This window comes from Columba livia, chromosome 18, assembly GCF_036013475.1.
Source record: "Columba livia isolate bColLiv1 breed racing homer chromosome 18, bColLiv1.pat.W.v2, whole genome shotgun sequence".
Classification (NCBI taxonomy): domain Eukaryota; kingdom Metazoa; phylum Chordata; class Aves; order Columbiformes; family Columbidae; genus Columba; species Columba livia.
Window position 1 is genome coordinate 1,570,859 of NC_088619.1, and position 10,334 is coordinate 1,581,192.

General features: G+C 51.6%; 1 protein-coding gene across 1 annotated transcript; it reads right to left on the reverse strand.

Moving 5' to 3' along the window:
- Positions 1 to 259: 259 nt before the first annotated feature.
- Positions 260 to 8,058, reverse strand: LOC135575712 (cilia- and flagella-associated protein 52-like). Its single transcript, XM_065034394.1, has 6 exons — positions 7,965 to 8,058; positions 7,143 to 7,342; positions 5,474 to 5,610; positions 4,823 to 4,951; positions 3,815 to 3,914; positions 260 to 3,359 (listed from the first exon to the last, which is right to left on the reverse strand). Exons 1-6 carry the CDS (start codon positions 8,029 to 8,031, stop codon positions 3,093 to 3,095), a joined length of 900 nt encoding a protein of 299 aa, XP_064890466.1. The 5' UTR covers positions 8,032 to 8,058; the 3' UTR covers positions 260 to 3,092.
- Positions 8,059 to 10,334: the final 2,276 nt, after the last annotated feature.

A 10,334-nucleotide genomic window follows, 5' to 3' on the forward strand; every position in this document is an offset into this window, starting at 1 on the left:
CAGGGAGCAAAATGAATGCTGCTGTTTATTCCAGTCTTTATACACCTTAGAGACAGGCACTTAAACTTCATACCAGATAGATGGAAAACAAGTTGCTTCATCATAACAAACTATTTTGCCACTCCTCTTCGAAACAGAAACCAAGAAATCTTCAGATCGTGTCTATACAATAAACACGTTCTTATGTATCTAAAGGCAAAGTTCCTTTAAGGGTGCCCCACCTTGTTTTCAATAGAATCACCTCCTCACCCCGCAGTATCTAAACCCTTTACAGATGTGCTCGGCGTGGGGCGGCTGTGGACTCCAGGTTTGCAGTTTCACGCTTTGCCACCAGATCGTAATTCCCCGGTGCAACTGGTGAACATGGGTTGCAGAGGTTTGTTCTCAAACACAGACAGCATTGCAATGCGTGGCTCCAGAGGGGAGAAGTTTTGGTACAAGTGGTAATGCAAGGTACATTTTCAAGAAAGATACACAAGATGTCTTGGTTAGCAATCGGATGGACTAAATTGTGTGGAAACAAGGATGCAAATAGTTTTGTTTTGATAAACGCTGTGGTTTTGACTCGAAAAAACATCTGCAAAATACCTCTTTCGGCACTGGAGGTGAGGCTACAACTGGAAATTGCTGCCATAAAACACGAGATCCTACGTGTGTCCAGCGAGCACTTGTTGACAGTCTAGTGACAAGGTATGATTTGTGTGCAGAGATGTGCAGGGGGTGGGCGGAAAGGGAATCACAGCACGGAGCTGGGAAAGAGAGCTGGAAAGTATGAGAGGGGATCTGTGGCCGAGGCACTGACAGTAACTGCAGAGAAAAACGTCCCAGTGCCTTCCCAGTGACGGCAGCAACACGGGTTTGCCCTGGTGAATTCCCCTCCTCGGGCACAAGGGAAGCGCATTGGGAAGAGCGAGGGAGAGAGCAAGAGGAGAAGGGGTGACGGGGCTGAGCGCGTCTGACCGAAAAGCCTGTGAACAGGAACGCCTGTTTGAAGCGGGAGGGGAAAGGAGGCGACTGGGAGGACTCCTCGCTATTTCCATCCAATGTGAATGTCTCCTTTTCTCTCCCGGCTCCCCCAACGACCAGTGCCACATCCTAAGAAGCTGCCACCACATTACACTAATAAACCCAAGCTGAAGCCAGATTAGCGCCTACCAGCTCAGGGCTCGTCCACAAGGCTGGCAGGCGGCTGTGACGAGACCCACTTCTGGATCTTCCCTTCTCCTCAACACCTTGTCAGCCTCTTGCACAGTCAAGGGGCCTGTTTTCCCTCAGCTTTTCACTCTCAGAAGCCATGCCAGCTGAAGCTCATGATGCTCCAAAGGTCTCTGCCACAAAATGCTGTTCCTATGGATCTGCCTTACGATAAAACCCCTCACAGTACGGACTGGACTGTGCTCTGGCTTTGAGCCTCGGCTTTTTCTTTTGGACCCCCAAACGGCACAGCATCCTGCTCGTGACCCTGCCTGACGGCTTCTTTAGCAGTGCTCTCAGAAGTGTATTTTTGGTGAAGTTTTGTTTCAAGTGCATTTGGCACCTTTCCCTCAGCCCTGAGGACACGGGAGTTCAGGCCCTCGGGCGGCTTCAACCAGGGGCTCTGGGCGAGGTGCACGTGCTGCGAGATGGAGAAGGACTCAAAGCACGCAGGCATTGGAAGGGGAGGTGACAGTCACCAAGACCTTGGCCTAAGAGACAGCACAGAGCAGCCACGGGTCCTGCGTGGACGCAAAGCCCTGCAGGGGGGCAGCCGGACAAGGGGCTCAACCGCGGCCAGTGCGGGTGTCCCCACACGGGGACACACCTGCAGCGAACTTACCATTGCCAGCAGGAAAACAAAACACATCCATTCCTGTCCTTTAAGAGGGACACAGAAAAAAACTACTTGCATTCCTACAATATAAGTGGGAAAAACAAGTAATAACTTCTCCACCCTTCTGGAACAGATCAACATTGAACTGTATTTCAAAGGATTCAGTGGGTCCAAGTTATCCCGGAGACATGGGCCTGCATTTGTAACGCAATAAATATTTCATCTGGAACGGGCACGTACATGGTTTGGATGCACCTGTCCAAGCAAAGTTCAGGAGGTTGAGAGAAACAAGCCCAGAGGAGCGTTTTCTTTGGGGCTGACTGCTGAACTGCTCTTACAGCCCCTGTGGGCTTGTGCTGCTCTCAGAGCAGATCTGCTGCCCCGCAGGACAGCGGCCCCGCGGCATCCCCACCAGCACAGCCGGCCCTCCCGCGGCAGCGCTGCCCCTGCTGCTCGCTGCTGGGCGTGCTGCTGACGCAGTCGCAAAACACATCCCAGCTTAGGCAAGGGACAGACCGAGACGCTACAAGAAGCCTTTTATAGCACCAAATAACGAGAAATCAACAACAAGTGTTCTAGCTGGTGCCGATTGTTTTATCATTACAGCTGCCTGCATGCAGAATTCTTGTACGACCACCGGTCAGAAGCTCCTTATTCAGGAGATAACTCCTGTTTGAGGATGCTCAGACCCACGAGTCCCAATCAGAGACAAAAAAAAGCTAAGTTAAAAAACCCTTGGGGTTATGAAGTCAAGAACTCAGAAGTTAAAAAGCAATAGAATCAATGTACCCTGTGCAACCTTGTTTTGTCCAAATTGTGCATACGCGTTACAATAAACTCTTGAATTACATTATTTATACTGCCTTTTTCAGTAAGATCTCTGCCTCATCAGTGGCAGAATCAGAACAGCAAAAAGACGAAGGGAAGTGGGGGAATGGGATGGGGAACAAACACAAAAAGAAAAGTTCAGTCCAGACAATTTAACACATTTGTGAGATCTGACTATGGGACCTTACAGCAGTAAGTGCGGGAAAGCCTCTCAAACAAGCGCTTCCACCAGCCTTCCCAGGAACGTCCTCTGTCTCACTCCAGCTCGTATCTTCTTAAAAGAAGCAAAAAAGTCAGGAACTACTCCATTTTTATTACTACTTTTCACTTCCTATGACGTTTACCAGATTAATTGTACAGAGTTTGTGGGATGACACACGAGATTCAAGTAAAACCCAAATTCTGAGCCAAATGAAGCTCAACGAAGGCGGGACAATGGGCTCAGCCTTCAGCATCAAGACCGAGACACAAGGAACTGACAGCGCAGGAAAAGCGTTAGTCTGAGAATCCGCTTTGTGATGGTTCTCCCGCAGGTTGCTCTACCTTCAGTCACTAACAAAGAGCAGGACAAGGACAGAATTGGAGTCACAGAGCTGCTACTCACCATGCTCAACTTCTTCTTCTGGGGCCCACAGGCAGTCAGCACCTTGCTGCTTGTGTTCACTTTCAGGACATCTCCACTCGTCGTGCCAAGATAAAAATCACCATCATCATCTGTCATCTATAAGAAAGCATAAAGAAAAAGAGATCACGGTCTGGATACTGAGACCCGTGTCCCACGCCTGACACTGGGCTGCACCAACAGCTTTAGTTCAGTGGATTGTCAAGAGTTCACCTGGGGGAACCCAGCCAATGTTTCTGTTCCATCACACGCACAGATCCAGAACACTGCTGAACGCCAGACACTTTCTAACCAAATCTAGATCATATTTTGAAGCATAAAAATCCGGGTGCCGGAGCCCGTGACCGTAATACGTGCTGCTTCTCTTGAGGAGCATCCAGAACACTCTTTCCCAGAGGCCGTGGGAGATCATCTGCCATGGACAATGCTGAGGAACTTCACTGCCGTCACGCGCTTGGGACCAACATTTCCAGCATTATTAGAGAAACTCGTGGTTTTTCTCTAGTCTGTACAGAGTTTCTTAGTTTAGCAAAGTCATCTTGGCTGAAACGTACCTGAACACACATGGTGATTCTTCTCAGTTGCCCCGCGTAGCATTCAGATGGATGGATTTTTTTAGTTGCTGTATCGAGTTCCCACACTCGAATGGTGAAACTATAAGAACAAATAGAGTGGGATCAAATCCACAGATGCAGAAACCTCCAAGTTTTTTCAGTACTACAAGAAGTAAAAAACCTTCACAAGGCTCCATTATTCTGATCTTTTAATACGGAGAAAAAGAACAATATCAGAGAAGTCTCTTATGGAAACTTTTTCTGGGTAAATCAAAAATCTTAAGGCTTCAGCAAAAACATATGTGAGGACACTTTCAATTCTTTTCTAGTGCAATTTAATTGACGATGTCAGAGACGATGTAATATCTTTAAGCAGAGTCACCCTTACATTTAACAAAGTGCTAAAATTGCAAAGGCGAGCACTCATAAGTGCGAGTGCAGCCAAGAGCATCCAAAGCCGTCCCTGATGCACAGGGAGGTGCAGGCCCTCAACGCGTTTAAACGTCAGCCTGGATATATGGGCGCTGCCGCACATCCTTGCAAAACGCGACATTTTGTACAACTTTTGTTACAAGCCAGTGACCAACTGTACATCACATCTGGTGAGGACAGGAGATCATCCAACGACCGGCAAGACATCATTGTTTCGACATTAATTAGCCATTGTTCAGGGGCACTCATTGACTGCTTTTCTTGTGTAAACACTGGCAACTAAATATTTTAAACACTGCACGGGGAACGCTGAGTACAAAATCCTGCTATCAGGAGCAGAAGTGACGCACGTGGGCCCCTGTGTGCTGCTCTGAAAACATATTGTTACATGGAGAACAAGCAGAAATGCCTTAAAGCTACAACCTGACGGATATTCATGAGTCCATTCAGAGTGAAAAGAAACAACACAAGCACACAGTTGCTTAAGTTTCCTTGTAGTTAAATAAAGACTCTTTGTCAAAGGAAATAGGGCCAGGGGTTCTCTCGCTCTGCTCGTTCCTCTCAACAAACCCTTACTTTCCAGCAGTGACAAACATCTCGTCCCTGCAGCTGGAGCACATGACGACGTTGGCATTGCCGGCGCTGCGCGGCGAGGCCGGGCTCCCGCACACAGCCCCTCTCTTACTGACGTCCCACACCATCACCCTGCAGGAGAAGAAAGCCTTGAAACAGCTTCGCTTTTTGACACTGCTTGGAAGTCAATTACTAAAAAACAAAAGCAAGACAAAGCCTATTGTCCTGCAGCCTGTTCCTATCAGGACACACAACAGAAGTAACTTTGTAGAGATTCTACCCAAGAAAAAACTTGTCACCAAAGTGTGGAATTGCAGTTTACATCCCCTGCTCCTGAAGCAAGGCTACGTGGATTTATCAGATCCCTTCTGCGGAGCAGGACTCAAATCATACAGAATCACAGAACAACTTGGGTTGGAGGGACCTTCCCAGCTCCCCAGTGCCCCCCTGCCATGAGCAGGGACATCTTCACCAGCTCAGGGTGCTCAGAGCCCCGTCCAGCCTGGCCTGGGATGTCTCCAGGGATGGTTCATCCACCACCTCTCTGGCCAACCCGGGACAGGCTCTCACCACCCTCCCTGGAAAAACGTCTCAGGCCGCCCATAGAATCTGATTCTTGTCAAAAATCTTGTGCCAAGAAGCGGAAATCCTTACCTGCCGTCGTCCTGGCCTCCCAGGGACACAAGATAAATGCCTCTGGGCGAGAACGAGAGTCCCTCGACTTTGCCCTCGTGCAGCGAGAGCCGAGCAAGTAACTCCTGCTTTGGGAAATCCCAGAGGATGACGTCTGCCTGCGGGGCAAAGCAGAAGGGGGGGATGGCAGAGCATGAGATGTAACTCGCAGGATCAGGGAGAACAACGTTCTCTGGCAGGAAAGTTGTTCGAAGGAGCCCAGCCCAAGCTTCTCTGCAGCCCTGGGCACCCCTGACACAAAGAGGCTTCAGACTGGGTGCTGTAAGAAGCATTATTCCAGCTGAGCGCTTGAGTGGCTCTGCTTCATTTCAGCACCTAAATTTACCCTGAGACACTGAGTATTTGACTTAGGTTTTAAAATACTGAAAGCACTAAAACCTGATCCCTTCCAAGTGTCTTGGGGTCTTTCAAATAGGCAAAAATAAAACGAAAAGAACTTCAGAGGTCTAAAAATGCAGGTAGGTACCTGTCAAGGGCTTTTGACAGTCCTAAGCAGCTCTGGAACTCAGGTCTCACTTGAAATAGAACAGCATTTATTAATTAATGCCTAATGAGATTTTGGCTGCCACACGCCCACAACACTTTGGATAAAAAGGACTGGAACTAAAAATCCCTCAGTCCTAGGGAGACTGCTTAATGTTTTACAAAAACATAAAGGCACATCCAGCAATGGAGTAACTACAATTTCCCATTCCCTTCAACATCTTCCCATTGCAGATATTTGTTTTCCAACAAAAGAAAAAATAAATGAAGTGTGTTCCCACCACTGGCAAGCCAACTCCAATTTCTCTGGTCAATACTAAGCGGTTAAAATCTGACATAAATAACTTACGTTTTTTCTATGGATAAGCAACATTTAATCCAATTCCTTGTATTCCTTAAACACGTGTTCATTAGAGCAAAAGCAAAACAGCGCTGGGCGCGCGGGGGATTCGCTCCGCCCAACACGCACACCTTTAAACAATAAGAAGTGTGCTGAAATACAGTAAGGTGTTACATATTCATAATGACCCCAGGAACGCCTGTACATATTCATGACCTTTCCCCGCTTCTGATTAAAATGAGTCTCAGAGAACCATTTCCATAGACGCTCCCCTGTTGCGCCTGTGCAGTGCCACTTGGTGAATTTGAGGAGGGGTCTTTGGGGGTCTTTGGATGAAGCTCCTTCAGCTTCATCACAGTGAACTTTTTACCTCTGGCTCATTATGTTGAATTGACTGGACCCAAGCTGCCAAGTTGAACGAAACCAGACTGGCGCCCCCTTTTGCTGTAAATCTTCGTTATCTTGTCTCCTCAAGGTTACAGCTAAGTGCAGTAAAACTTCTCATCTTGGCATTCGATGGGGTTCTGTTCTTCTTAACATAAAGCTCTAAACTAAGCATTTATTGTGTGACTAAGCCTTAAAGTGTTAGTTCGTTAGTAGGCACCCATTATAAGTTTAGTTAACCCTTAAAATGTTAGTTCCCTCTGTCAATATAGCATCATAAGCAAGTTTCATAACTTTTTACATAGAACTTAACCGCCTTTTTCCAGGTTCACAGCCCGTGCCTCATTTAGTTATATCTGTAAACATTAAACATCTTAGCACAAATCGCAACTGCATTTTTCACAAAATCAGAGCATTACCCACCTTGAATCCAATGCAGGTGACTTGTCCTGAAGCGACGTACATCCCATCCCTGGACACGGCAACGCAGGACACGTTATCGGTGTGGCCATGCAAGAAACTCTGTTTCTTAGTGTCCAGGTGCTGAATCACCACCGTACAGCCCAGGGGGTACAGGATGTGCTCCCTGTCGGGGTGGCAGATGAGGCCACAGGGAACATGTCCTGCAAGAGAAACGGGTGAAAGATCCGCTGGCTGCCAACAGTTCAGGGGCTGCAGAAACCACTGGCTCCCCACGGTTTACCTCACAAGGCGAGGGGGGGGGGGAAGGAAAAGAACCTTCCAGTTCTCCCCAGAGCTGTTCAGCAGAACAACCCCGTGTCGAGCAGCACGGTCACCCTGACAAGGTTTGGACCACGCTGTGGTCCTGCAGCTCTGTGGATTCACAGGGCGCAGAGGCCCCAGCGCTCCAGCACAGAGGGCTCTGAGGACACGGCATCCAGCCCTGGTTGCCATGACCTCCTCAACAGAGCGGCAAGGCCGCACATTCCCCTTGGCGCCCAGCCCCATCCCCGGTGCTCACAACAGTGTCTGTGCAACCTGAGCTGGTTTCATGTGCAAATTATTCTCGTTCTGGGAAGCTGCGGAATTGGAAAACAAACAGAAAACCCCGCAATTCAGTCAAACTTTTCCTGTTCTTCACTTGGCACCGGTCCCTGGCAGCGCTGCCCCTGCGGCGCCGGGCACGGGGAGGGGGCGAGGGTGGCGGGAGCGCCCAGGACCCCCCTGCTCACCCCACGGTGCCCCACGCCGGCCCCACGGTGCCCCCCGCCCGGCCCGCGGTACCGTTGAAGCCGATGGCCGCCTGCAGCTCCAGCTCCCCCACCGCCCCGTCCCCCTTGGCCGCCGCCATCGCCACCGGGCCCGGACGCGCCTCCAGCGCAACGACGCCTGCGCCCCGGCCCTGCGCGCCCCAGCCGCCAGGGGGCGCTGTTGGGCGGCGGGCGCCCCCCGGCGCCAGGCGGCCGGTCCCCGCGCGTGTCCGCGCGGCCGAGGCGGGAACGCGCGTAGCGGCCGCGCGCGTGGGTCCCGCTGCAGCCCAGGGCGGGCGGGACACGGGCGAGCGATCTCTGCACGTCCCCTCACGCGTCCCCTCCGCTTCCCCTGCGCGGGCTCAGGATTGTGTTTCATTCTCCACGAGTTCCGCACTGGATGCGAAGCGGGGGGGTGGTAGCTGGGCTGGCACCTGTGGGGCTGCACCCCAGAGTTGATGAAGACCGGGAGGCCGCCCGTCCCCCTGGGTGAAATCGGTGTGCGCAGCTCGCTCTCTGAAGTGCCTGCACACCAAGGCACAGCGTGGGGAGCAAGCAGGAGGAGGCAGAAACGTGTGTTCGGGCAGGAGATCATGACCTGGCGGCAGTTACAGAGACACGGTGGGACAGCTCACACGACGGGACGGTGCTCATGGACGGCTGTGTCCTCCTCAGGAAAGACAGCCCAGCCAGGCGTGCTGGTGGAGTTGCTCTTCATGTGAGAGAGCAGCTACAGCGTATTGAGTATTGTCCAGGCACGGATGGGGAGCGAGCTGAGCGTCTATGGGCGAAAGTTAAGGGGCAGGCTGGCAAGGGGGACACTGGTGTGGGTGACTCTTACAGGCCACCAGATCAGGGTGAGGAAGTCGATGAGGCCTCTGCAGACAGCTGAGAGCAGCCTCACAGTCACAGGCCCTGGTTGTGCTGGGGATTTTAACTTCCCCGATGTCTGCTGGAAGGACGACTGGGCCGGCAGCCACAGTCCAGGAGGTTCCTCCGGTGCCTCGACGAGAACTTTGTGATGCAAAGGGTGCAGGAGCCGACTAGAAGAGGAGCACTGCTGGACCTCATCCTCGCTGACAAGAAGGGTCTGGTTGAAGCGGTAAAGGTTGAGGGCTGCCTTGGCTGCAGCGACCATGAGATGGTGGAGTTCAGGATCTCATGTGGCAGGAACAGAATAACAAGCAGAATTGCAACCCTGGACGGGGAGAGCTGGACGGGGAAAAATTTAATGAAATATAACAAGGGAAGTGTAGAGTCTTACACCTGGGCAGGAACAACCCCAGGTTCCAGTATAAGTTGGGAAACGCACTGTTGGAGAGCAGTGTAGGGGAAAGGGACCTGGGGGTCCTGGGGACAGCAGGGTGACCATGAGCCAGCACTGGGCCCTTGTGGCCAGGAAGCCAATGGTACCTGGGGTGGGTTAGAAGGGGGTGGTCAGTAGGTCAGAGAGGTTCTCCTGCCCCTCTGCTCTGCCCTGGGGAGACCACACCTGGAATATTGTGTCCAGTTGTGGCTTCTCAGTTCCTGCAGGACAGGGAACTGCTGGAGAGAGTCCAGCACAGCCACCAAGATGCTGGAGGGAGTGGAGCATCTCCCGTGTGAGGAAAGGCTGAGGGAGCTGGGGCTCTGGAGCTGGACAAGAGGACACTGAGGGGGGACTCATTCCTGGGGATCAATATGGAAAGGGGGAGTGTCAGGAGGATGGAGCCAGGCTCTTCTCGGTGACAACCAGTGATAGGACAAGGGATAATGGGTGCAAACTGGAACACAGGAGGTTCCACTTAAATCTGAGAAGAAACTTGTTTGGGGTGAGGGTGGCAGAGCCTGGCCCAGGCTGCCCAGGGGGGTTGTGGAGTCTCCTTCTCTGCAGACATTCCAACCCGCCTGGACACCTTCCTGTGTAACCTCATCTGGGTGTTCCTGCTCCATGGGGGGATTGCACTGGATGAGCTTTCCAGGTCCCTTCCAACCCCTGACATTCTGTGAGTCTGTGATTCAGCAATGGAATGAAGTGTGAAAATAAAGGACAGCAGCGTCCCTTCCAGCAACAGCAAAGGCTCCTCAGATCACGGGCAGCAGATGCACCGATGTCCAGTGCAACATGCAGCTCTGACGGCCAGTAACGCAGGACCATGTGTGCACAGAACCACACAGGATCATTTTGGTTGGAAAAGACCCTCAAGACCATCGAGTCCAACCATAACCCACCCCGGCACTGCCCCATGTCCTGAGAACCTCATCTCTCTCTGTCCAACCCTCCAGGGATGGTGACTCCAGCACTGCCCTGGGCAGCCTGTTCCAATGCCCCACAGCCCTTTGGGGAACAAATTGTTCCCAAGATCCAATCTAAACTTCCCCTGGCGCAACTTGAGGCCGTTTCCTCTCATCCTGTCACTTGCTG

What these genes read in the sequence shown, in the direction of transcription:
- LOC135575712 (XM_065034394.1), bottom strand. Translation starts at nt 8,031, where the DNA reads ATGGCGGCGGCCAAGGGGGACGGGGCGGTGGGGGAGCTGGAGCTGCAG. An exon ending in TCACCTGCATTGGATTCAAG is followed by an intron (nt 5,611 to 7,142) that starts GTGGGTAATGCT and finishes TTTGCCCCGCAG; the next exon opens with GCAGACGTCATCCTCTGGGA. An exon ending in GAATCACCATGTGTGTTCAG is followed by an intron (nt 3,360 to 3,814) that starts GTACGTTTCAGC and finishes GCTTTCTTATAG; the next exon opens with ATGACAGATGATGATGGTGA.